This window comes from Culicoides brevitarsis, chromosome 1, assembly GCF_036172545.1.
Source record: "Culicoides brevitarsis isolate CSIRO-B50_1 chromosome 1, AGI_CSIRO_Cbre_v1, whole genome shotgun sequence".
In the NCBI taxonomy this organism is placed as follows: Eukaryota; Metazoa; Arthropoda; class Insecta; order Diptera; family Ceratopogonidae; genus Culicoides; species Culicoides brevitarsis.
The window spans coordinates 39,711,495-39,738,496 of NC_087085.1; the positions used below are offsets into that span (position 1 = coordinate 39,711,495).

The following is a 27,002-nucleotide window of genomic DNA, read 5'->3' on the forward strand; positions in this document are numbered from 1 at the left end:
TGAAAATGGGTTCGTTCGATGTGTAAATAAATAAAAAAAAATAATTTAATTAATTTAAAATTAATTTAATTTAAAAAAATTAATTTAAATAATTAAAATTAATATTAAAATAATTTTTTTTTAAATTAATAATTAAAAATTAAAATAAAAAAAATTAAAAATTATTTTTTAAAAAGCCGGATTTTGACATTTGATGCAAACTGGGAGTTAGTTGACATTTAGCTGACAGCAGCAAAAGGTACGAGAATTTTGTTAGAAATTAAAAAAGGTAAGACAATCCCTTAAATTCACAGAAATAATCCTCCAAACCATCAAAATCTCATCACTAACATCGACGTCTTTGCAAAAATCTCAAAAATTCCAAAAAGCTCATTTTAGTTCGAGACAAAAAAAACTTTTCAATTTTCTGCCATGTGGATCAATATTCAATGCATGACGTTCCCCATAGCTCTGTGTAAAAAAATTGAACACGCAACTAATTCTCAAATGAAAAAAATAAATCTCTTTTTGGCAGAACTCGACGTGATAAAATGGCATGCCCACTCGCAAGTGAACGTATCTGGACTGACAAGAGTCTCTACAACGCAGCTGAGAAGAAATTCTACGAAAGCCAGTCAAAGGTAAATTTCCCAAAATGAAACGTCGTCACTTCGCAACAAGCAAAAAAAATTTTTTCCCCGGTAGCGTCTTTGTCTCTCTTTTCTCTTGTAGTTTACTAACAAAAAAAAAATTTAAAAAAAATGCCCTCTTGTATAATCTCTCTTTGTGATATTTTTACGCAAGCTGCTAACCACTACTACGAGCACTTCGTCAACTGCAACGAGTGCCAGTAGCAGCAATAGCAAGGCGAAAAGCAAGAAAAACAAGAATCAGAAAAATAAGCAATTGAGTAAGGAAAATACGGTAGATTCGGAGCCGACTTCGGTAGCGATGGAGGAAAGTGTGTCGCCGCCCGAAGTTGCCGCTGCGACGCAAGCAACGAAAGAAAAGAAAAATAAGAAAGATAAGAAAAAGAAGTCGGCAGCGGCAAAAGCTGCGGATGCTGCGACGCAACAGCATCAGGATACTAACAAGCTTGTTGACTCCACGACTTGCCAAATGAAAGAGATTAAGGAAAAGAAAAATAAGGCAGATAAGAAAAAGAATTCTTCGTCCGCCGTTGCTGACGTTGAGAAATCGAAGGTTAACTTAACTTGAAATCTTAGGAAGCTTGCTTTAGTTCGTTTTTTTAGGCGGCTTCAAATGAAACTCAAAAGTTTTTATCCAAAATTTTTGAAATAATTTACAAAAAATTTTTTTGATTGAAAATTTATCAAAATTAGAATTTTTTTCTAAAATATTTTTTTATTTAATTTAAAATTAATTTATTTTTTAATATTTTAATTAATTTAAAAACAAAAAAAAAATAATTAAAATTATTTTTACAAATTTTAAAAATACGAAATTTTTAATCTAAAAATTTTCGAATTGAAATTATTTTTTTAATTTTAAATTTAAATTTTTTTTTAATTATTAATTTTATTTTGAATTCAAAATTTTATTAATTATTTAATTAATTTAAATTCATAAAAAAAATAATTAATTTTTATTTAATTATTTTTTTATTAATTAATTTTGCAATTTAAAATTTTTTTAATTTAATTTTTTTATAAAATATTTTATTAATTTTTATTTTTTTTTTTAATTTTTAAATAATTGAAGAAATTATTTAAATATTTTTTTTACTCATTTTGTGGATTCTTAAACACAAAAAAACTTCAAGTTTCATTTGAAGCGTCCTCATTAGATTTTTTTTCGTTAGAACAGTTTTTTTTGGTTTTCATCATTTTTTTCTCGTTCCATCGTTCGCTATTATTTCGTAGATCTAGAATTTTTACCTTAACTTTTTAACAACTTTCATTTAAAAAAAAAATATTTTTTTCCAAAAAATTGCCTAAAAAATAATTCATTTTCATTGATGGTGTTAGGGAGCCGTAGGGAGCTGTACTCTTGTAAGCGAGATTGCAAAAGCACGTCAACACATTAAAGATTCTCTCGAACGTGTGAGTGTCTCATAAATTAATAAAATCTGTTTTCTTTCATATTTTTAAAAAATATTAATAAAAAAAAAATTAACTGCATTGTTTTTTGTTCATTTTTTGATTAAAATTTAAAAAAAAATATTAAAATTTTTTAATAAAATAAATTTTTAAATATTTCAGATGGACGGAATTGCTGCTTTAGCTTCAACTCCCGGCGCAGAGCTCTTGGATCGTCTTGCCACAGTCGAAAAGGAAAACTGCTCATTGAAAGAAACCATCAAAAAATTGGAAAATTTGGTCCTCGGACTCACATCTCGCGTTTCAAAATTGGAAGGAGGCAAACCAGCCGCTGCTCCTGCTCCCGCCAAGTCAGCGCCTGCTCCCGCCGCCAAGAAAGACGACGATGATGACGATGTCGATCTCTTTGGCTCCGACGAAGAAGATGATGCCGAAGCTGAACGCATCCGTGAGGAACGCTTGAAGGCATATGCGGAGAAAAAATCAAAGAAACCCGCTTTGATCGCAAAATCCAGCATCATTTTGGAAGTGAAGCCATGGGACGACGAAACTGACATGAAGGAACTCGAAAAGAATGTGCGCACGATTGAGATGGATGGCTTGATTTGGGGCGCTGCGAAACTCGTGCCCGTCGGTTATGGCATCAACAAGTTGCAAATTTGCTGCGTCATTGAGGACGACAAAGTTTCCGTCGATGAGTTGCAAGAAAAGATCCAAGAAGACGAAGACCATGTACAATCTGTCGATATTGCCGCATTCAACAAAATCTAAAAAGTCTCTTTTAATTTTTTTTCCACGCGTCATTTTTTTTCCTTTGATTTAACGTAACAAAAGTGTGTATCTGTTGTAATGAAAGAGCAGTCAAGAGATTTAAAATTAAAAAAAAAAAATTAACAAAATAAAAATATTCTGAGAAAAAAAAAATTTTTTTTAATTGTATTTTTTTGTTCGATGGTAAGAAAATTTTGCTTTAAAAAAATTCAATTTAATTATTTGTCTTTTTTCATCACATTTTTTATATAAAATTCAGGAAAAAAATTAAAATGTAAAATTTTAAAATTTTTTGATCAAAAAAGTATTTTAAAAAATATTTTTTCGTTATAATCATACAAAATATGAACTGAGTTTGCGTTTAAAAAAATAAAATAATTCGAAAAAAATTTACTTAAATAAAAAAAATAATTAAATAAAATAATTAAAATTTACTAATTAAAAAAATATTAAAAAAAAAATAAAAATAAAAAAATATAAATAAAAAAATTTAAAAAAATTTATATTTTGAGTATGTTTTCTTTAATTTTAATGCATTTAATAAATTAGAAATAAAGCATAAAAAATTAATTGAATGTAATAAATCATCTATTTATGGCAAAACATAAAAAATGGCACAAAAAAATTAAATAATATTTTTTAAAATTTAATTTTCTATTAAAATTAATTATTTATTAAATTAAATTAGTTATTACTCTTTAATTTAAATAATTTGATTATTTTTAATTTTATAAAAATTAAATTATAAAAAAATTATTTTATTTATTAAAAATTTAATTATTTGAATATTTAAAAAAAAATCAAATAAACAATTAAATTTATTATTTTTTTTATTAATTTAAAAAAATTAATTTAAAAGAGTTTAAAAAAAAAGCGAAGTTCAAGTCAAAAAAGAAATTTTTTTCGATTTTTTTTTAAATTTATTATTTTTGTCCTAATGATCGATGTGAGTGTTTTTTCGTGAAAATTCCTACAAATCGCGTGAAAAACGTGCTTCGTGTGTGCGTAATTTTTGTTTTTTTTTTCGTTTTAATGAAAAAATGATCGATGAAATTCCTAAAAAAGCGTCGTTCAGCAAGCTGCTTGTTGCGCCGGTTGCTGCTTCGTCGATTGCGGCTTCTGAATCGGGAGGAAAAGCTTAAACTCCGCCGGTAACTCGTCTTCCGAATACAATCTGTCGCTAAAATACACGCGTCGTATTCGACAATTGGCATGAATTTGCACCCGCAGCGTTTCCACGTAATTCGTTCCGTAGGCACGTCTCGTGAAATCCGACAAATTGAATTGAATTTGGTTCCATCCCTCGTCAAGTCGCATCGGCATCGTGCAAATGAAGGGCTTCACGCGCGTCGTCGACTGATAATTGCTCGCCCGGAATCGTCGACGAACATTTTTGTCATCCAGCACCTGCGAAAAAAAAAAAATCGAAATTTGGAGCACATTAGAAGGGGAAATTATCGAGTGTGTGCCAGAATGTTTGAAAAGTTCGGAATTAACGCGACGACACGACACTGGCAGGCACGTTGTTTTATTAATAAATTTAAAATAGGGACACCTATTCCATGCAAAAGTTAGTACTTGTACATGTAGATATGTAGCCGGGTAACTAATGTAAACAAAATTCTTCAAGTCTGTTTTGTTGTTTTTTTTTGCCGCTGCACCTCAATTATTATCGATTTTTGTGTCGTGTCGTCCCGCACTGCGAATATGTGTGCTAAATAATTATTTTTTCGCACAATATTTGCTCACCTGCACTTCAAACGTAAAATATTTCTTCAGATTTTTTATGATCATCACAAGGAATGGCAATTTTATGCCCAAGGTTTTCTAAAAAAAAAAGATTTTTAAGGAAATTTCTTTGAAAAAATTCTCGAAACTTACTTTTGGGTCGGCAGGACACGTTATATATGTCGTAGAAACGTTGCTGCCAATAACTTCCAGCACTAAACTCTGAATGTCGTTGTCGGTAATCCGTTTGATATGACCATTCCGCACTTTTTTGTCCCATATTTGGAGGGGCTTGCTACCGATGCTGTATAAAATCGACAAGAAACCCGACTGAAAGGTATTTTTGAACATGGTATTTTGCTAACTTTATATTTAAAACACAGATAATTTAATTTGTTTCTGCCGAGGACGATGAACAATTGAAGTTTTTACTCGTCTGAAGTATGATATTTGTTTGGTAGTTGCAGCATCGGTGTAAAATATGATTTTGACATGAGCTGGTATCAACTAAAATTTTAAAAATTAAGAAAAAAAAATTATTAAAAATCATTCAAAATAATTTTTTTAATAAAATAATTAATTTTTATTCGAAAAAAATAATAAATTTTCAAGAAATTTAATAAAATTTATTTAATTAAATTTTAAAATAATTTACTTTAAAATTATGAAAATTACATGTAATTAAATTTTTAAACAAAAAAATTAGATTTATTTGAAATTTATTTTAAATATTTTTTAAAAATTAAATGTTTATAATAAAAAAGTTTAATTTTTTATAAATTGATTTTTTTATGAATTTTTTATATTTTATTTTTTTTATGATTTTTCACAATAAAAAATAATTTTAAGTTTAATATTATTTTTAATATTTTTATATTTAATAATATTTTAAAGTTCAAAATTAATTTTAATTTAATTTAATAAAAAAATTATTTTTTTCAATTTCAAAAGATATTTTTTAAAATATTTTTTTTAATAAAAATTAAATGTTTAATTTTTTAAAAATTATTTTTTTTTTGATGAATTAATTTTTTTATGAATTTTTTAAATTAAAAAAAAATTTTTATAACGAAAAAATTAAAATTATTTAAAAGTTTGAAATTAATTTAAATTTTTATTTATTAAAATTTTTTATTTAATTTTTTACTTAAATAGTTCAGTTTTAAATAAAAATTCAAATAAATTTTAATAGAAAAAAATTAAATTTAAAAAATTATTAAAATAACAGAAAAAACAATTTATTATTAAAAATTTTCTTAAAAAATGAATTAAAATTAAAAAAAAAAACTAATTTTTGACAAAAAATAAAATTAATTAAAAATATGAGCTGACACCGAAGCGAATTCATGAAAAAATCCCAATGAACATTTCAAATAGAATTCAAATTGCACACTGGGTTCTACTTTGTTTTTGTGAAACTCGTAAAGTATCCAATTTGATCCGCAGAAATCCTCAGCAAAACACAAATCTAGTCTCAAGTCAAAAAAAGTTATCGCCTCACAAGTGTTCAGTGCAAGCAAATCCGTCAAAATTCGTAGAAAATTTGCGCGAAAAGTTATCTAAACGCAAAAGATAATAAAAAATAATTATCGTTTCGTCGTCATGCACACTCACACCAACAGCCAAAACAATAATAAATAAATAAAATAGGAGGAATTTCGTATCAAAGAGGAGCAACTTGTCATCAACGCAGCGAAAAATCATGAAAAATGGTAAGAATTCCCGAAAAATCCTTCAAAACTTAAACAACACTAACACAAGACGATGAAAAAAAAAGTTTGCATACCCCAAGTGTAGACATTGTTAATGCTCTCTCTAACAGACTGTGTAATATGTTATGTAGTATGTGGTATAAATAATTGTATAATGTATAAATATAAACTATGTTGTTAACAAACATGATATTTTTAATTTGATTTGATATAATCGAGATATGCCTATGTTTATTATTATATTGGCTCTCTGAATCACGGACTGTAGAGCAAACGACAAAAAAAAGTAGCAGCGGAGGAAAAAATAAGAGCAAAAAAATTGTAAGCACTTGTTGAACGTAGATTTTTTTTAGTGGTGTGACGTGAGCATTTATTTGTTGACGAACGGATTGCCAAGATGATAAAAAATGAACAAACAAACAGAAGACGATGAAGAGCTTGTGTGTGTGTGTATGTTTGGACAATATCTACCTAAATAATGGGGAGAGAGAGAAAAAAATTAAAACACACAAGTTTTGTCCAAACTTTACGTGCTTAGGCAAGTTATCAAAAAAACTTAAGAGAATTAAGAGCTTAACTTAGGGTGACCAGATGATGTTTTTTTTTTTTTGATAACAAGACCAAGTTTGGTTTGGATATGACAAGATATAACGTTAATTTTTCAGGATATGAGATAAAAAAAATTTAATTTTTTTATTTTGTGATCTTTGAATAAATTTTTAAAGTTTAAGAATTATTTTTAAAAATTATAAGAAATTCAAGAAATTTAAAAACTCTGAAGAGTATTTCAATATAATTTTTTAAAATTTCAAAACATACCTAAAATAATTAATTTTGTTATTCAAAATTTAAGAAAAATCATTTAATTTTTTTTTTAAATAAATAAATAAAATAATTATAAAAAAATTATTAAAAATTCTCATAATTTTTATAAATTAAAAATTTAATTTTATATTAATTAAATTAAACTAATATTTTTATAATAATAATTAATTAATAATTTAATAAAATTCGATTTTATTTAATTTTTAATCAAAAAAAACATTTTTTGGTAGAAAATTATTCGTTAATTAATTTATTTATTTTTGAGCGAAAAATAATAATTGAAAGAAAGAAACTAATAAAATATTTTTAAATATTTAAATAAATGAAATATTTAATTCAATATTTTTTTTATATTTTTTTAAAATAAAAATTTTTGATTAAATAATTTTTTTATTGAATTTTTTTTATTTTCTATTTTTATTTTAAGAATTTAATTAATAATTCGGGACTTTTTTTTAATTATTTTAATTTAATTTTAAAATTAATTAATAATTTTTAATAAATTAATAATTTTTATTATTTTTGAGTTAATTAATTAATTTTATTATTTAATTTTTATTTTATTTTAAGAATTAAAATTCAACCTTAGCTTTCAACCTTTTATTTTTTTAAAATGATTTTTCATTCATTTTAATAATTTATATGTTCCTTTTCGATAAAAATCTTTACTGTCCTTTATAAAAACATAAAAACCTCCTCAACCTTGGCATCTAAATAGCCTAATTTACTCATCACACTCCAAAAAAAATTCTTAATGACGAAGCTATTCTTCTAATTTTCGTCTAATGTTCCTTACTTCGTTCAAACCATTAAACATGATTTTTTTTCGTAACAATAATTGACGCGTTCAGTTATTATATTACGTAAGAAAACCACCGGTACTCATTATTATTATTATTTTCGCGAATACATTATTCATCATTTTTATTTTATTTTAAAATTAAATCGGAGAGTGACAGTAGTGTCACTTATTCCGTACTTTATTTATTTATTTACGAATCCAGAATCTGTTATCACTGAAAAAAATTGTTTTTTCTCAATTCTCTTGCATCGAAAGCAGAAAATGATGACAAAAATAGCATTGAGGGCGCGCATTTCAGTCGTGATAATGTAAGAACACATTCGCGAAAAAATGCCAGAGAACGAATAATACAGAAAAAAATCGTAAACATAAACATTTTTTGGCAGAGAAAAAATTTCAAATATAAATAAATAAAAATACCGGCCGGTCATTGATGTGCTAATGTTTGCTAAAAAAAAGTGCAATCAAGCGCACTTGTTATAAAAAAAAATTAAAAATAATAAAAATGATGGATATTTTGCGTTAATGAAACATTTGTCGTGGGCTTGTGTCGTAATTAACAAGCTTTTGTTCTCCAACAGACCAAAGAAAAAATAAATAAATAAATTTTTGAACTAAAAATGAATAATTTGCTGCTTGTTGTCGAACGAATGGCTGAAAATAGAAGATTCTGGGGTGAGTTACCTTTATTTTTTTGTTGACATTCAAAAATTCCAGTGATATAACACGCGCTGTAACATTACGCGACATTAATTCAATTTTTAACTGATATGATAACAAAAATGATAAAAATTCATTGATAATACCTCGTGGTTAAAAAAATATAATTTTTTGATAAATTCCATCATAAAACCTCTTCCGTGTTGTAAAGCCATGTAAAAATAAATCCATAAAATTGCGGCAATTTTTTTCCTTAATTCTTTTTAGATCAAATGTGACATTTTATGGATTTTCTCAATAAATAAATTGATCAATGACAAAAGTTGCATTTTCACATAATTTAAATCGATATGAATCGTAATTGCTTTATAAAACGTTGAACACACGTGTTACTCATGCATATTTCAAATATTCTAAATTATTCTATCTACAAATAATTATACCGTGGGTTCATTTAATTTTTTCACTACTTTTTTTTTATTATTTTTTAATTAATTGATTTTAATTAAATTTTTAATTTATTTTTAAAATAAAATTATTTTTTTTTCAATTAAATAAATTTTAAAAAATAAATTTAAATTTATTTTTAAAATAAATTTTTTTTTTAAATTAATAATTAACAAAATAAATTAATTTTTAATTATTTAATTTATTTAAATTTAATTTTTTAAAATTAATTTTTTAATTTTTTTAATTTTTAATTAATTTTAAGTCACACTTTTAAGCATTTTTTTTAATTTTTCAATTTTTTTAAATTTTATTTATTTATTAATTTTTTAATTTTTTAAATAAAAAAAAAATAAATAAATAAAATTTTATTATAAATTCGAAAAAATTAAAATAAAAATGCTAAAAAAATTATTTTAATTATTGTAATTATTGAAATTATTGTAATTTCAAATACAAGAAAAAATAATTTAAAAAAAAATAGAAAAAAAATTAAAGGAAAATTTAGTAAACGCACGGTATAAAATTTTTGTATAAATTAATAAACAAAAATAATAACAACAATAAAAATAATGAAGAAAGTCAGGAAATACCGAAAAAATTTTAATCGAGAAATAATTTTACGAATACGAAAAAAAGAATTTATTTATTTATATTTATTTTGTATGAAAGAAATTTTTTTACATGAACAATATACAAAAGCTGCTTGGGTTATCAAAATTGTCTGAACTCTAAGGGGCAAGTAAAGAAATATATTTGTAAATAATCACAAACAAAAAAAAAATCGAGCAAAGCCGGAATGGAAAATGTAAATAATAAATAATAATTAGAGTGTTTGGCAGCAACACAAATCAGTAAATAAATAAAAACTAGCAAATAAATAAATAAAAACAAAGATTTTCTATAAAGTTCTAATTAACGTAAATTTTTTGTACAAATCCAGACGCCGCCGCTTTAAAAAGTCATCTCGTATAACTTTGAACTAGAAATTTTTTACAAAACAGATGGGAATCTGGGTGATGCTGCGACAGTTCAATGAATGTCTCATACTGATAATATTTTATTGTAATGTATTCTTGATTAATCATGGAATTTTTGTACGCGCAGTGCATGGTTTCATATCAATAATGCGAAAAAGTTTTGTTTTGATTTGAATTTTTTTTTCATTTGATTCAGGAAGTGTTAATTTATTTTTGAAATGTTGACAAATTTAAAATAAAAAAATATAACGAAGATTAGTAAAGTGATTACCGGTTAAATTTAGGAAATTAATTTAAAATGAGTTTTTTGAACTTTTGAAAAATATGGAAATGGTAGATTTTTTAAATTTATCAAAATTATTTTTAAATTTTAAATTAAAAAATAATTAATTGAAATTAAATTAAAATTTTTCAAAAAATTTAATCAAATTAAATTTTAATTTTTATTTAATTAATTTTTCAATTTCAATAAAAAATTTAAAAATTAATAATATTAAAAAGTTACTAAATTACAATTTAATTTTTTATTAAAAATTATTTTATAATTATTTAAAAAAAATAATTTAAAATTATTTATTCTTTAAATTATTTTTTATTTTATTTAAATTTAATTTGATTTAAAATTTATTTCAATTTTTTTTAACTATTTTTTAATTTCAATAAAAATAAAAAAAAAATAAATTTTTTAAATATTTTATTATCTCTTAGTTAATAAAAAAATATTTAATTTAATTAAATAGAATTAAAAATTTAATTTTTAAAATATTTTTTTAAAATTTAAGTTGATTTTTTTTTTTAATTTATTCTAAGTTTTTTAAATTCACTTATTTAATTAAAATTTAAGATTTCAATTACTCAAGGAAAAAATTAATGAACACTCCAAATATTTTATACTAAAAAAATTTTTTAGAAATTCGTTAAAATTTTAATTAAAAAATAAAAAATTAATAAAGCACAAAGAATAAAAATAAGAAGAAAATTGAATTTTTTAATAAAAAAAACTTAAAAAAATTCCATAAGATCTTTAATATTTTTAAAATAAATCTAAAAAATAACCTTAAAGTAAAAAAAATTCAAAAAAACTTCAAAATTCGATAACAAAATTTTTGTAACGAAATATTATCTCACACAGACACACTTCACGAGCTCCTAATACATTCATTTAAATATTTAGTTCATATCAACACGATGATGCAGCAAAAGTTTGATTGAAAGGGACCACCGACGAAACATCTCGCAAAACTGCAACTTTAATTCTTTTAATAAAAATTTATAAATATGTAGAATATTCACTATCGGTTATCGAGAAATATCAAAAAACCTAAATTCGCATCAAAAACTAATCAATGCAGAAAACGAAAGAAATTTCGAATGAGGCAAACTTGTCTAGATATTTGTTTATCTACCTGTGCTTTATCTACTGAACTTCATGCCTACACAAAATTTGATGCTCTTCTTTTTTTGCAAAAATAGCAAAAATTTTTAAATATTTAAATTTTTATAATTTAAAAAAAAATATATTAACTGATAAAAAATTTTAATTCGTATCTAAAAAAAAAAAAATAATTTCTTATATTTTTACACAAATTTATTCATTTTCTGTATAATTTAGTGAACAACTATCTAGAAGTAACGCACACCTCATGTTCACGCACATTTATTCACTTCAAGTTTCTTTTCCTTACACTTTCAAAAAAAAAAAAAGATTTTTATTAATATGTATAAAAATATATATTTAAGTTAAATAATGTCCACACACATTTCTACTTGCCCCCGTACGACGTTTCAACATAGAAACACACGAAAAAATAAAAATTCCGTGTATATGTGTGATAACAGAAACTCCTGTGTCGCCGTAGGTATAGTTTTGTTTTGACTTGATGATAGCACGCAAAGTTGAATATTTATGCATGTAGTTGTTTTGTTGTACGAAAAAAAAAATAAAAAGAGAGAAGTCGTACAAAACTAAATAACTTCCAATATAAAATCAGTCAATCATTCATGCTAAAACAGTGAAGACATCTCGGCGAATCGTCTCCTCGGTTACTCGGTCAATTGCAATATAATAGCTCGAGATTGCTCATGATTGCAAATAATCATCAGTGTCCGTGTCGTGCGAGCTTTTTCTCGCATTTGAAACAATAGCAGCACACGTTTAAATATAAATAAATAATATTACAACAACAACAACCCGGCGTGAGAGGGTCATACTCTCGCGTATATTATTATACAACAATTATAAGACTCACTTGGCGTCAATTTAAAGCTTTAGTGAAGCAAAGACACTCATTCGATAAAGGTGTAATTAATTATTTATAAATAAAGAAATAAATTTTTAATACAAAAAAAAACGCTACTTGTGTGATTGATACTTATACATTTAAAAAAATAAATAAAAAAACCCACACAAATAAAAAAAAATATTTAAAGTAGCAGAAAAAAAGTTAATGATGGAGTTTATCGGAAAATTTTAATTATCATTGTTAATAAATAATACACGGAGTTAATGATATATAATTGTACTGTATAACTTTAATAACTTTGTTATGTGGATTGAGACGAGATTTTATGTAATACAAGATATTACATTAACAACAAAAAAGTGAAAAACTGAAGTAAAGAAAAAAAAATAATTAAATTCAATTGAAACGAAGTCAATTCAAACTTATTCATAAAAAAAAGTAAAAAAAAAATTGTTTATTTATTAAAATATTATTATTATTATTATTATCGTCTATCATCAATATTTTTTTTTTTTTTTTTGAATATTAGCATTTTTTTGATGTCCCTTATTATTATTTGTAATTAAGTTCATGTTAAGTGAATTTTTGTTTGGTCATAATGATATTTGATTTTTTGCTGAGGTCATTCGCGTGTGGATTTTTGTGACAAAATAATAATAAATTTGAATTATTTTGTCAATTTTTTTAAAATTTAAATTGAATGTTATATTTTTAAATAAATTTTTAAAAATAAAAAAAAAATAAATTAATTTAATTTTTATTATTTAATTTTTATTTTTTTATTAATTAAAATTAATAATTAAATTAATTAAAATTAAAAATATTATTAAATTAAAAAATATTAAATGGAAGGATTTTAATTTATTTCTATATTGAAAAAATTATTAAAAATATTTTTTGTATTTTTCATTTAAAAAAAATATATAAAAATAACCAAATAATGTTTTGACATTTATTTTCAATAAAATCACATTTTTTAAACGTGTTTAATTTTTAAGCGTTGAACAATCAATTTAAAAATAGATTTTTTTTTTTGCAAATTATAGCAGTTGTCATATTTATAACTGTCAATATTATTTATTGAGCTTAAAAAAATTTAATAATTTTTTATTTATTTTGAATTTTTTAAATATAAAAAAAAATTCTCTTGAGGTATTATGAATAAAAATTAAATTTTTGTTATATTTTTATTTTTTTAATATTTAATTTTTATTATTTATTTATTAAATAAAATAAATTTTTAAAAATCAATGAAAATTAATTTAATTAATTTTTTTTTATAAATTATTAAATTTAAATTTATTAAAATAAAATAATATTAATTTTAATTAAATTATTAAATAATTTTTTTAAAATTTATTTAAATAATATTAAAAAAATAAAATAATTTAAAATTTTTAATTTTTTTAAATAAAATAATATTAAAAATTAATGTTAAAAAATATTTTAAAAATTTTAACTTAATTTAAAAAATTGCAAAACAAAATTTCTACCTAAACCAGATATTTTTTGATTAAAAATTTAAATTTTCCAATAATCATAAACACAAAACTGTACTTTTTACATTTTTTATATGTCATTTTGCCATCCGGTTTTTGTTTTTTTTTTAATTTTTGCTATCTCTCCCTCTCTCATTCTTCTCTCTGTTTACACAGATCTCGTCGACAAAATAAAAAAAAAACTTCACACTGAACTGAGAGTCGGCAATTTTTTTGCTGCTAATATTTGTTTATGTTTTTATTCAACGTTCGGTCGACGCTCAAAGTCAGAGAATTTGCGTGAATGAGTTTTATTATTCAAGTTCTTACGTCAACAGCAACTCAAGCTGCAGCACTCGATATCTTACCTCCATAAAAAAAAATTAAGAAGCTTGAAAGTAACAAGTCTGCTCCATTTTTAAGTGAACAAAGGGACAAATAACAATCGGAATCATATCAATAGATGACCACGAAAAAAGGTGTCTTATCACTTTACTTATTGTTAAGACAACACTATTCGTGCTATTGATACGGGATTATCGAATTAAAAGTGACGCGTTATAAAATACAAAGACAGCACGACAACAAAAAGTTAAGCACACACATTGATGATGATAATATAATAATAATAAATTAATAAATAAATAGCTGATATGATAAAAGAAATAAATTTAAAATTAATTATTGTTAACCTAGAACAACGTGGTTCAATGGAACTATTATATTCTGCGCAACGTAGTCGTTCGTTGTCGCCGCTTTCGTCGCGAAGTTGAGCAAGAACAAGTTAATTAATTCCTATGGTGTCGTTTTTATGTGAATAAAAATACTGAAATACTGATTAAAATTACAAAAAAAAAATAAATTATCAAAAAAAAAAGTAAAAGGAAAGAGACAGAAAAAAAAATTAATTAATATGAACAAAAATTGAAAAAAAAAAATTACTTAAAAAAATTGAAACAAGGCTGTGATTCACGCTTTTAATTTTTAAATTTAAATAATTTTAAATAAAAAAAAAAAAAAAAAAAAGACAAAATGTTCTTTCTTAACATGAAAAACGAATTAGACGTGAGTCTCGACTCGCCAGTGCATCAAGACTTCTTCCTGAACTCACCCACGTCAATGGATGACCAATTATTCCAACAAATCTTAGGTAATTTTTCAACAATAAAATTTTTGCAATGTCCTCTAAACTGACTAATGTCTGGATTCCTGCAAATCATCGCATTCGCAACAGAAAAAAAAATTAATTTTTTGCTCTAATCGTTGACCTTTTAGAAGTTTTTTTATTGACTTACGTTATTTATGTGATTTGTACTTAAAGTAATCATCGTTAACATCTATTAAACTCAAGTTATTATTCCGATATTAGTTCTGAGTTAGATACTTCGAGGTGATTTTTGTAGCATTTTTCATCATCAACGCACGTGATTAGATACAAAATTTAAAAAAAAAATATTTTTCGGCGATAACGTGGTTATTATCATTTGTTTGTGGATTTTTCGTTGATGAAAAATATGAATTATATTTTATTATCAAGAGCCTTTGTTTCGTTTTTTTTATTAAAAGACGCAATCTTATCAAAAATAAATTAAAAATTTAAGTACACACCTCCGAGATGGTCATAAAATCTTAAAATTTGTGGAAAAAAACAATGACAGGATATGTGAGTCATTTCATTTTATGACTTTTATTTTTATATTAATTATTAATTAAAATTAAAATTGATTAATTAATAATTAAATTTTTTAATTTAATTATTTTTCAAAATTTTTTTGAATTATTTTTTGAGAAAAAAAAATTAAAAAAAAAATTAAAAAAAAAATAAAAAAAAATAAGATTTTTAAAAGCTTTTTGAAAATTTTTAATTACCTAATTATTTGAACAAGTGTGACATAAAAAAGATATCGTTCAGAAAAATATTAATATTTTGTTGAAAATATTTTTTTGTATAATTTCAAAAGATTTTTTTGTTTAGTTTTTGATAATGAGTCGTCTAGACTTAAAAAAAGAAGAATGAACATGAAACCTTGAGATGCATTAATAAGTCAGTAACCTCTAAAAGTAATAATTAAATTTAAAGCTAAACTTGTATTATTTAATTATTTAGTAAAAAATGTTCAAAAATACTAAAATGTAAATTTTGTTCAATAAAATTAATGAATCTAATCAAAAATTAAACTTAATTTTTTTATTAATTTTATTTAAATTTTTTTTTAATTTTTTTAAAATAAAATTATAAATTTTTATAAAGAAATAAAGAAATATTTTTTAAATATATGTAAATTTTTTTTAATAATTTCTAAAGCTCAAAACAATAGTTTCGAAGTTCAAATAAATCTTATGGGATTGATTCAAAAAAAAACTTTTTTAATTTTTGATTTTTCTTTGAAAAGATAACAAGTTTTCAGTTCTTAAAAAATAAAAATTTTATAATTCAAATTATTATTCAATTTTTCAATTTTTTCAAATTTTATTTACCATTTTATTTTAAAAATTATTTATTTTCCATTATTTTAAAGCTATCTGATGATTTTTGTGCTGAAAAATTGAAAAAAATAATTTTAGATCTTTAGAAAATTGAAAAAATCATATGTAAGCTTCATTGCATAGCTCAAAAGAACATAAAAAATAAATAATTTTCATTGCATATTTTAAGGGGTTGATTTTTTCGCATTTCATTCCGCCCAAAAAAAAAAAATACTTAACTTAATAGAATAAAAGAAAAAGAAGAATATAAAAAAATATTTACTTTTTAATTTTTTTATTATTAAATTTTAAATTTTAATAACAACATAACATTTATTAATTTTTTTTTTTATTATTTTTTATATATTTTTATTATTTAATAAAAAAAATTATTATTTTTAAATTTATTATTTAAAATTGAATTTAAATTAAATTTATATATTTTTTTTAAACAGAAATATTTATTAAATAAATTTTTTACAAATTTCGTTAATGCAAAAAAAAAAAAATTATGATTTTTTATTATTAAATTAATTTTTTATATTTCAGAAAAAAAAAATTATTATTTTTCAAAAAAAAAAATTTTTAAAAAAAATTTTTTTAAAAAAATAATTATTCAAACATATTAGAGATTAAATTAATTTTTTTAGAAAATAATTTTAATTAATTTTTTTTTAGAAAAAATGATTTTAAAATTAAATTTTTAAAAACTATCGTCAAACCTAATTCTTATCAAAAAATAAATAAATTGATTCATCAAACGTTGAATCAACCGCAACAAAGACGATCAAATATCAAGCCAGACTTCCATTCGACACTTTATATTTTTTTGCACAAAGATAATCGCACAAAAAATGAGTCACTTCTATTGCAAAAAAAAAAAGTGAAATGAAATGTTAGAACATGCTCTATCACAAATAAATCTCTCTGTGAGTCACTTTTATGCATGTTGCGATGTTGATAAGAATGCAAAATGACGAGAATGTTTTCCTTCATTATTTATGCGAAATGTTTCAACGTAAATAATTTCCTCATTTTTATCTCATTTCTTCCAATTTTTTCGTTGCAGATAATGAGGTAGCACAAACACATTCCTCGAACGAATCATGCATCAGTCCGAATCCCACACATTTATTGCAATCTCCGGAACATCAGGCAGCTAACAGCAGCGGAACAAGCAGCAATGGCATCGGCGCCAGCAGTATGACGAGCAATTATTGCGCAATTTGCGGAGATCGGGCGACGGGAAAGCATTATGGGGCGTCAAGTTGTGACGGATGCAAAGGATTTTTCCGTAGATCCGTGCGAAAAAATCATACGTACACTTGTAGGTTAGTAGAATTTTTCAATTTTTGGTTGATTTTAATTATTATAATTCGTTTTTTCTTTGAAATTGCTTACTAAAAGGCTAGAGGTAACAATTAAATTTAAAATTATAAAATTAATTTTATTTTTTAAAATTAAAATAAAAAAAAAATAAATAATTAATTATTTTTTAATTAATTTAATTAATTAATTTTTTAAAAAAATAAATAAAAATTAATTCAAAAAAATTAAAAATTAATTAAAATAATTAAATTTAATTAAAATTAATAATTTTAATAATAAAAATATAAATTAATAAAATTTAATTTAATTTAAAAATTGATAAATATAAATTAATTAATTAAAAAAAATAATTTTAATTAATTAATTATTTTATTTTATTTTTTAATTAAACTATTAAAAAAATTTTTTTAACATTAAAATTAATAATTTTTAATTTTTTTCAGATTTTCAAGAAATTGTGTCGTGGATAAAGACAAAAGAAATCAATGTCGCTACTGTCGACTGAGGAAGTGTTTCAAAGCAGGCATGAAAAAAGAAGGTAATTCTTAATTTTTGCCTCTCAATTCAATTTTTCACCAAAAATCTCAATTTTTAGCTGTTCAAAACGAGCGCGATCGCATCAGTTGTCGTCGCCCAAGCACAGAAGACAACACAAAATCCAACGGGTTATCCGTGAAATTTCTCCTGCAAGCAGAAGTTCACAGTCGAAATCTCGGCGCGGTGCTCGATGATTCCTCCGATCACGATTTGACCAACAAAAAATTCGCCGGCATCAACGACGTTTGCGAATCGATGAAACAACAGTTGCTAATGATGGTTGAATGGGCAAAATCCATTCCGCCGTTTGCCGAACTCAAACTCGACGATCAAGTTGCCTTGTTACGAGCGCATGCCGGCGAGAACTTGCTGTTGGGCGTCTCGAGGCGTTCGATGCATTTAAAGGACATCCTGTTGCTCGGAAATAATTGTATTATCACGAAAAATGCTCACGATCATCGGGCGTCGCCAAATATTTCGCAGATCGGGGCTCGAATATTGGAGGAATTGGTCAGCACGATGAAGGAATATGCGCTGGATGAGTCCGAAATGGCTTGCATTAAGGCGTTGGTGTTTTTTGATCCAAGTAAGAAATTTAAATTTTGATTTTTTTTTTAATTAACATTTTTTTGACGGTAAATTTTAATATTTTAACTAAAAATTCTTCAAAATTAATTTATTTTTAATTTTTTTTTAGATGCGAAAGGCTTAAACGAGCCCGATAAGATCCGTGCGCTGAGACATCAGATCTTAAACAATCTAGAGGACTACATTTCCGACAAATTATACGACTCTCGTGGTCGATTTGGAGAGATTTTGTTACTTTTGCCGGTTCTACAGTCAATTACGTGGCAAATGATTCAACAAATTGAGTTGGCGAAAATTTATGGAGTCGCTCACATTGACAATTTATTGCAAGAAATGCTCTTAGGAGGTAAGAAAATTATTTTTTAAGCCATTAAATTTAATTTTTTAAGGTTTTGTTAATTCTCCGTAACTTTATCTGAAAATTCAGGAAGAAAAATTTTAAATACCTAATTATGTGATAATTTAAAATTTTCACGAAAAAAAATTTTTTAACAAAAATTAAAATTTTTTAAAATATTTTTGAATTTTAATTTAATGAATTTAATTAATTTTTTTAAATTAAATTTAAATTTATTTATTTAATGAATTTAATTTATTTAAAAATTTTATTTTTAAAATTAATACCTAATTTATTATACGAAATTAATAGAAAAATGAATTTAATAGAAAATAATTTTAAATAATTAAAATTAATTAATTAACAAATTTTAATTTAGACAAAAAAAATAAGTCAAAAAAGTTTTTTAATTTTTTTTATTTAAAAAAATTTTTTTAAATTATTTTTATTAATTAAACTAAATGAAAATTCAGATAAAAAAATAAAAAAAACCGTAGTTAATTATAAATATTTAATAAAATAATTTCCGACAAATAATTACATTTATTTTTTTTATTTATTAAATAAATTTTTTATTTAATATTTATTTGAATTTAATATTACTTAAATAATTAAATTAAATTTATTTTAAAAAAAATAATAATTTAATTAAATTAATTTCAAAACTTTACTAAATTTTCATTCAAAAAATATTTTTCAGGCGACACAATCGACTCTTCAAGCACATTACCAGCATCGCCGCCGCCTCTTTCGATGGATCAGCCCTTGCCAAATTCCCCCGTAGACTCCCTCACTCCCGTAACGGTGCAAAATCACCAACAACAACAACCGATGATGCCTGAACAAGCGCCCATGGATACCCAAGATCAACTTATCATGCCTTCCTCGACCTTCACAAATTCCGTCAGCAGCACATCGAACGACATGCATATGCAACAAAATGGGCATCGAAGTCAATCTCACAACCAATTCGCGTCAGATCAGCAAAATTTACAACAATCCTACAAAGTGCACTCGAACGGCAAAGACAGCAATCAAAATTTCGTCGATGACTCGATGGATCTTTATGGCACGCGATATCAACATCAAACGATGCAACAACAACAAGGCCTTACGGGAGCAGATCCCATGCTGAATTCAGTCGCTATGGTGCAAAATAACGGACCGATGACGTATCCACGGAAAATCACACGAAGCATGCATCAGCAGAACTTGATTCAATTGCAACAGGGCATGAATGGGAATGAAGCGGATTTCAAAATGGAGCTAAAATGCGAACCGGATAATGGGTTTTAATATTTTTTTTATAAATCAGGTGATATTATCTTGTCAAGAAAAAAAAATTGGGTTGGAAGTCAGGAACGAAAGTGTGATTTAATCAATTTTTTGTCTTTTGTTTATTTCAAAAAACAAGAAAAAAATGTAATTTGGTGAGGGATTTTTTTTTTAAATGAACAAAATGTGGCCTAAAAAGTGACGGACTTTTTAAAAATTAAGTTTTCTTCCCAACCCGAATACAATGCTCAACAAAAAGTCTAAAGTTTTGACTAGTTTGTAAGTCGAAAAAAAATATTTTTGAGATAAATAACTTCCCCTAGTTAGTAGTTATTAAAAAAAATGAGAAAAATATTAAAAAGTTGTTACAAATGTTGAAAAAAGTGGTAAATTTTAATTAATTAGTGAGTATTGTTAAAGATTTTTTATTTGATAAAACATTTTATACTAAAAGAAAGAAGATACAAATATTAATGGTTAAGGTTTATATGAGAGCAACGAAATTAAGCAAAAAAAAAATAATAATAATAATTCAATAAAGTGCATTATAATTGATTAATCAATGAACAAAAGGTGTTTCTATAAGTAAAATTTAAATGAAAAATAATTTTTTTTTTCAGAAATACTGATGAAAAGTTGTAAGTTTTTACTTTTATAAATAAAAAATAATTTTTCAAATAAATTTTAATTTAATTTAATTTATTTTTATTTTATTTTTATTATAATTTAAAAAAAGTTAATTTTCTATTTGTCAAATTTTGTATAAAAAATAAAAAAAAAAATCTTAAAATTTTGTCAAATTTCACCAAAAAGGCACATAATTGTAAACTTTTTAATGATTATAAAAAATTTTTAAAAATTGGTCATCAAAATTAAAATTCCATTATGATAAAAATATTTTAAAAATAACGCATTCTTTTTATTGAATAATTTTTAAAAATATTTTTTTTAATATATTAAAAAATTTTTGATTAATAATATTTTTAATTAATAATTTTATTTAATATTTTATTTTATTTTTTTTTAATATTTTAAAATATTAATTATATTAATAAAATATTTGGACTTAAATTATAAAGTTATAAATTTTTATAAAATTTTTTGAATTTAAAAAAAAATAATTTTTCAGTAAAATTGCTACTGAATATATTGAAAAAATTTTTATATATGAAAAAAAAAAATAAAATTTCAGTTACATATTTTTTAAATTAATTTAATAATTCTATAACCGATAAAAGAAACATTCAGAAAATTAATAAAAAAAAATTTCGAAATTGACTCAATTTTAGTAAAAAAAATAAATATTTTTATTCTTAAAATTCCTTGTAAAAAAAAGTATAAAAAAATTAACGGTCTTTTTCAACCATCAATTTTTGAATTTTTTCCCAATGAAAAATTTAAATTATTCCTCAAATGCGTTAGTTTTGTCGTTATTCAAATAAAAAAAATGATTAAACATGAAAAAAATTAAAAAAAAAAATATTTAAGACTTTTGAAGAAAAAAAAATTCCTAAAATTATGCAATTGTATTTAAAAAAAAATGTCTAGACATTCCTCTCTTTTGAGAGCTTTAATTTTTATTTGTTTTGAAAAAAGTCGTGTAAACAGAAACAAACTTGAACTTGCAAAAATATTTCGCGACCAAGGAAAAAAAATTTTAAAGTTACAGTAATTTACTGAACTTTTTTGGAGAAAGTCATAAAAAAGAAAACGAGCTGTCATGAAAATTCTAATTTGGTAATTTTTTCAAATTTTCAAAAGTTCATTAATTTTTTTTTACTTTCATTACAGGCACAAAGTATGGTTATCGGTGGCTTTATATCTGACAATAATTGTGATTTTATTCAAAAAAAATGTTTTTTATGTTTTTGAAACGACTCCACAAGCATCTTTTACGGATCTCTTAAACATCACGAATTTTGAATTTTTGATTCAACAACCAGAATGCTCAGCAGATCCCTTGGACTTGTTAGTTTTGGTTCATACAGCACCCAAAAATTTCTTAAAACGTCAAGCCATTCGTCATACGTGGGGAAATTACACGGAAAATAGCAAATTTGGCAAATATCGAATTTTATTTCTCCTTGGAATGGTCCATACGAAAGTTGAGCAAGCCGAATTAATTCTGGAAAATGGAATTTTTGAAGATTTGGTGCAAGGAAACTTTATCGATCATTATCACAATATGACTTACAAGCACGTAATGGCCCTCAAATGGTTTGAAAATTTTTGCAGTAACGCCAAGTTGTTGTTAAAAGTAGATGACGATGTGTTAGTAAACTTGCCGTACATTTTAACATCAACAAAGACAAATTTTTGGCAAGCTCTTGAAAATGAAGATGGAGATTTTATTTTCTGCAAAGAATGGGCTAAACCGTTAATCGATAGGAATAATAACTCAAAGTGGTATGTGTCGAAGAACGATGTGCCGGGATTTTATTATCCGAATTTTTGTTCCGGATCTGCGATCTTTTATGCTCCGCATACTGTAAAAGTGCTCCTTAACGAAATAAAATTCGTCAAATATTTGTTCATGGATGACGTCTTTGTGACGGGATTAGCGAGAAATCGAACGAAAATCAGTATAACTCATTATGGCATCGTTTGGAATAACAAATTGGATGATGTTAAGAAAATAGATCGAAATCAGAAGATTAAGAATTTCTTCATTGGACCGTACAATATTGAAATTACTGATGAATATTGGAAGAAAATTCAGATTTTGAACCAACGATACAACATTGCATAATTTGACTCGAGAAAAAAATTCTTCTTTAAAAAAAAACAATGACTCTACCTGTTCTCTTCTAAGTTAATCCCATAAAAATGATGTCAGATCTATCAATAAAGTTTTTTCTTTGAAATTTGTTTTTCACAAAAATAATAAAAATTATTATTGTAAACTGAGACGACATTGTTTGACCCGTTAAGAATCATTCTAATGAATTCTAATGAAATTAATTACTTCAAACAATTAATTTATTTGCTTTGGAAAATATTTTTTAATTATTCATATCTTTTACAATGTTTGCATGCTAATAATGACAAACATATCGCAAGTGATGTGCGCTTTGGAATACTTAATAAGAAGAATTATTTCATGATATATTTTAACATTCTACATGTTTAATACAATAATGTAAATTAAAACTCAAAATCAAAAAAAAAATGTAACGAAATAACTTAAATTTTGCTTTACGAATCTCTTTAAACTTTTTTTAAAATATTAAAAATAATTTTTTTTTGTTGAAAAATTTAAAAAAAAACCTTAATATAACTTTAATTTAATTTAATTTTTTTATTTATTTTGATTTAAAAAAAATTATTTATTTTAATTAAAAAAATTATTTAATTTATAGTTGAGAAAAATATTTAAAAAATTATCAATCCAATAATTTTCTCTATAATTTGTTTAAAAAAATTAAGATTTAATTCTCAATAGATAAATTCAACAATAAATTTTTAAGTTATCATATTAACGTATCCAATGTTACCAACAATTTATGATAAAATTCAAGAATTAAAGACACTAAACACAAAAATTTTATGAGGAATTTTCCATAATATTTTTACCTTCTCATTCTATCAATTCCTACTTTGAAGATAATATTTAATGTAAACCTTTAATGCTTAATATTATTTTAATAAATACTTAAATTGTTGACGTTAAAGCCATTATAAAAATAAAATTAACTCTTTAATAAAACCATTAAATTATTATTTGAAAAAATCAACAGAAGGTCCAATAAGGGACAAAAATTTTTATTACAACTAATTTTCTATAATTGATAATAAGACAACATTGACAAAAATTACCAAAAACTCGTAGAAGGGTCCATTCAACAAATTTTCTTGATTGAATTTGATAAGTTCATGCCCTTTTATTTGATCTTGAATTATAATTCAATTATTTTTCGATCACTATGACAATAAATTTTGATAAAACTCGTTCTCATAAAATCTAATTATAAATCACCCCTGCGAACGGTAAACGCAAAATCTCACGCACAAAATTTTTCATTAACAGTTTCTTTGTATTCTGTCATTTTCTTTTGTAATAATTTGAAAAAAACACATTTTTTGACAAAAAGTTATTTTTAAACAAATTAAATAGTTGATGATATATTTCAAACATTTTCACTGTCTAGAACTTTTTTTTTTGTTAATAATCACACATGTTGATTGTTTGGCCAAGGTCATTAATTTACTTACACGCGTGATCTATTTATTCACGCATCTTCGCGATTAATTAGAAATTTGGAACAATTAAAAAAATTATATTTTGGGTCATGAAGGTTCTTGATGAGTTAAAATTTCAATTCATTCATTAAAGTTGTTTATTAACGACTTTTTATCGTTAGTAACGAAATTCATAACGAGAGAATTTACAACCCTCTTTAAATGCATTTTTTAATGCTTAACGACCAGAACCAGATTCAAACACCTGGCGCCCTAACTGTGCGATATGTTCATTTAATGCACACTTACACACGTACATTGCATACATTTTAGTTACTTTTTATCGCCATTTAATTCTATTTCGTTTTTAGTATTAAATAAAGTTCAAAATGTAATAGTTTGTGTGTGTCAATAGGAAATTTCCGTAAGGTATACAGTTGCACCCGGCAACGTTTCATGCACGTGATCATATGGCAAGAGTAGATGCTCATGTACTCTTTCTCGGGGGTTTCGTCAGTCGTGCGGAACTGTACAAACAAAAACGGATGAAATAATCTCTCTTAACTCATCAAGAATTTGCAATATTAATTCATCTATATATGTCTTTTTTTATTTACTTTTTGATGAGAGTGATGTTTGCACAATAAAAAATGTGACAAATGCTCTTATCTTTGCTGCTCGTGTTTACGTCGAATATTTGTCGGCTGCTTGTTTATCAGCAACAAATTCATTCAATTTATTGCAAGTTGATTAAATTACTTTTTAATGTCTTCCATTTTTAACGCGACAGAATTCAATTATGCAAGACCAGTGCGATAATTATTCTCACGTGTTTTAAATGATTTTTATATAGTTCATAAAACCATTTTTACATTTTTGGTTGAGTGACTCTTTAGAATACGGTGTTAGGAAATGCACCGATTATCCAGCTTAGTCACACATGTGTTTGTTTTTTTTTACGTTTCCGATCAAAATTTGATATTTTGTTGAAATGTAAGCGATATTGAGGGGTAGTTCATTTAATGTTTACTCCGTGCTCTTTGTTTTGTAGTTTAGAATGACAAAAAATTGGATTTCACAAACATTTTCAAGTTCTCTAAAAAATGCTCTTGAATTCTTTGTAGTTAGAACTCTCGTCTCAAATGTTGGCCAGAGAAATAATGAAACATTTGTTGTCGTTTTTATAGCCGCCGCTCTTTAGCGGAACACACTTTGACAGGTAAAGGATTTAAGCAAGTTAAGCTGAATTGAGGACGTTACATCGTCAGATAATTTGGCAAACTGAAATCGCTTCTTCTTCGAAAACCATAAGGTTGTAACTGTTGTTAATCTTTCTGTCAAGTATTCCAGGAGCAGATCATTCTTGGTTTTGTCGATAAGTTTCAGGGCGTTAAAGTAAACTCTTTGCTTCACGTCAAGTAACTCCGTGTCATTCAGGATACTCTTTATACTTACTTGGAATTGAATTTTTATGCCGGTTAACTCTACAGAATTTTAAAGAGTTGATGATAATCTTCAAAGATGATTCAGAAGGAAATCCTCCTCAGACTATGGCTTCTAATTTAGGCTTCCATGATTAAAAATGATGTTGAAAGTTTGATTTTGGCTTTCAATGCTTAATTTAAGCTGAAACCAAAGTGAAGCTTTTTGTGAAGATCAATCTGAAAAAAAAATCAAAAGTTTTAAATTAATATTCATCTTCATAATTTAAAAAAATCATAAAAGTCAAAATACTTACCTATCCATGGTTAAAAAAAAATTACCTGACCTACCCCTGAAAACTTAAAACATCATTACGTGCCTTTCAATACCCGATCAATAATGTAATTTCATTGTCGTTCCCAAAAATTTCAAAAAACCATTCGTGTTTCTGGGTATCAACAAACCGATGATCGACCATATGCCACTTCATTCTACTTTGTATACTTTGTAATGACTACATCATGAGATCATTCATTTTTTGTTCGAAGATTATTTGTTTAGGAGGGTTTTTGTGCACTTACAATGTAAAAATTTTAATCGTTCCCGCTCATTCCCCTAAAAATAAATCTAAGCATCTTTTCTTAAAGAAATTTAATTGCAAAACGTTGTAAAATGTTTATCAAGATGAGTGTGAAATGACTTTTATTGTTATTATCTGCCACCCATACAAACGTATGAAATCTCACAAAAACTTACCAAAACACATGGATTAACGTAAATTTTCGTGTTCCTATAATAATAAAGAAAAAACGATCATCAACAATTATTATTTGAGCTGAACGTGCTAACAAGTCTAACAGAATTTTAGGTAGCTTCATATCAAAAATTCGTTTATCTCCCAAAATTTGTTATTTACTCATCTCAAGAATGGAAAAGACATACTTATCTTTTGTTGATGTTTATTTACTTTTGGACTTAATTCTTCTCTTGTCACAAAAGTCTGACTCTGCATCAACAAAAAAAAATCTCTTCTCGTTTCTATATAAAAATCACTCAAAAAACATTTCCCTGTATATTTGAAATTGTTTGAATGAATTCTGAAATTCAATTCAAAGTGAAGTTTCTATGCGTCGTTACCGTCACCGTACGTTTTTGTTCGTTCATCGTTAGTCTGATTCGGAACG

At 24.3% G+C, this 27,002-nt stretch overlaps 4 protein-coding genes across 8 annotated transcripts; 3 read left to right on the plus strand and 1 right to left on the minus strand.

Moving 5' to 3' along the window:
* The first annotated feature begins 211 nt into the window (after positions 1 to 211).
* LOC134835495 (elongation factor 1-delta-like) lies at positions 212 to 2,957 on the plus strand. Of its 2 annotated transcripts, XM_063850376.1 has the most exons (4): positions 212 to 268; positions 515 to 620; positions 1,968 to 2,042; positions 2,202 to 2,957. In XM_063850376.1, exons 2-4 carry the CDS (start codon positions 531 to 533, stop codon positions 2,808 to 2,810), a joined length of 774 nt encoding a protein of 257 aa, XP_063706446.1. In that variant the 5' UTR covers positions 212 to 268; positions 515 to 530; the 3' UTR covers positions 2,811 to 2,957. The 2 variants fall into 2 exon arrangements, with proteins under 2 accessions (XP_063706446.1, XP_063706454.1); XM_063850384.1 differs by lacking the exon at positions 1,968 to 2,042.
* A 741-nt stretch (positions 2,958 to 3,698) lies between these two features.
* Positions 3,699 to 4,992, minus strand: LOC134836911 (cilia- and flagella-associated protein 20). The gene is made up of 3 exons (XM_063852190.1): positions 4,692 to 4,992; positions 4,560 to 4,637; positions 3,699 to 4,217 (listed from the first exon to the last, which is right to left on the minus strand). Exons 1-3 carry the CDS (start codon positions 4,887 to 4,889, stop codon positions 3,882 to 3,884), a joined length of 612 nt encoding a protein of 203 aa, XP_063708260.1. The 5' UTR covers positions 4,890 to 4,992; the 3' UTR covers positions 3,699 to 3,881.
* Positions 4,993 to 5,964: 972 nt separating this feature from the next.
* On the plus strand, positions 5,965 to 20,719 carry LOC134837646 (hepatocyte nuclear factor 4-gamma). Of its 4 annotated transcripts, none has more exons than XM_063853031.1 (7): positions 11,981 to 12,645; positions 14,382 to 14,835; positions 17,221 to 17,482; positions 17,924 to 18,018; positions 18,076 to 18,603; positions 18,715 to 18,951; positions 19,643 to 20,719. In XM_063853031.1, the coding sequence occupies exons 2-7, from the start codon at positions 14,718 to 14,720 to the stop codon at positions 20,236 to 20,238; spliced, it is 1,836 nt and encodes a 611-aa protein (XP_063709101.1). In that variant the 5' UTR covers positions 11,981 to 12,645; positions 14,382 to 14,717; the 3' UTR covers positions 20,239 to 20,719. The 4 variants fall into 4 exon arrangements, with proteins under 4 accessions (XP_063709124.1, XP_063709101.1, XP_063709109.1 ...); XM_063853039.1 differs by having other exon boundaries at positions 11,981 to 12,617; XM_063853046.1 differs by having other exon boundaries at positions 12,551 to 12,579.
* Positions 20,720 to 21,937: 1,218 nt separating this feature from the next.
* LOC134837824 (beta-1,3-galactosyltransferase 5-like) lies at positions 21,938 to 22,966 on the plus strand. Its single transcript, XM_063853213.1, has 2 exons — positions 21,938 to 21,954; positions 22,009 to 22,966. Exons 1-2 carry the CDS (start codon positions 21,938 to 21,940, stop codon positions 22,964 to 22,966), a joined length of 975 nt encoding a protein of 324 aa, XP_063709283.1.
* Positions 22,967 to 27,002: the final 4,036 nt, after the last annotated feature.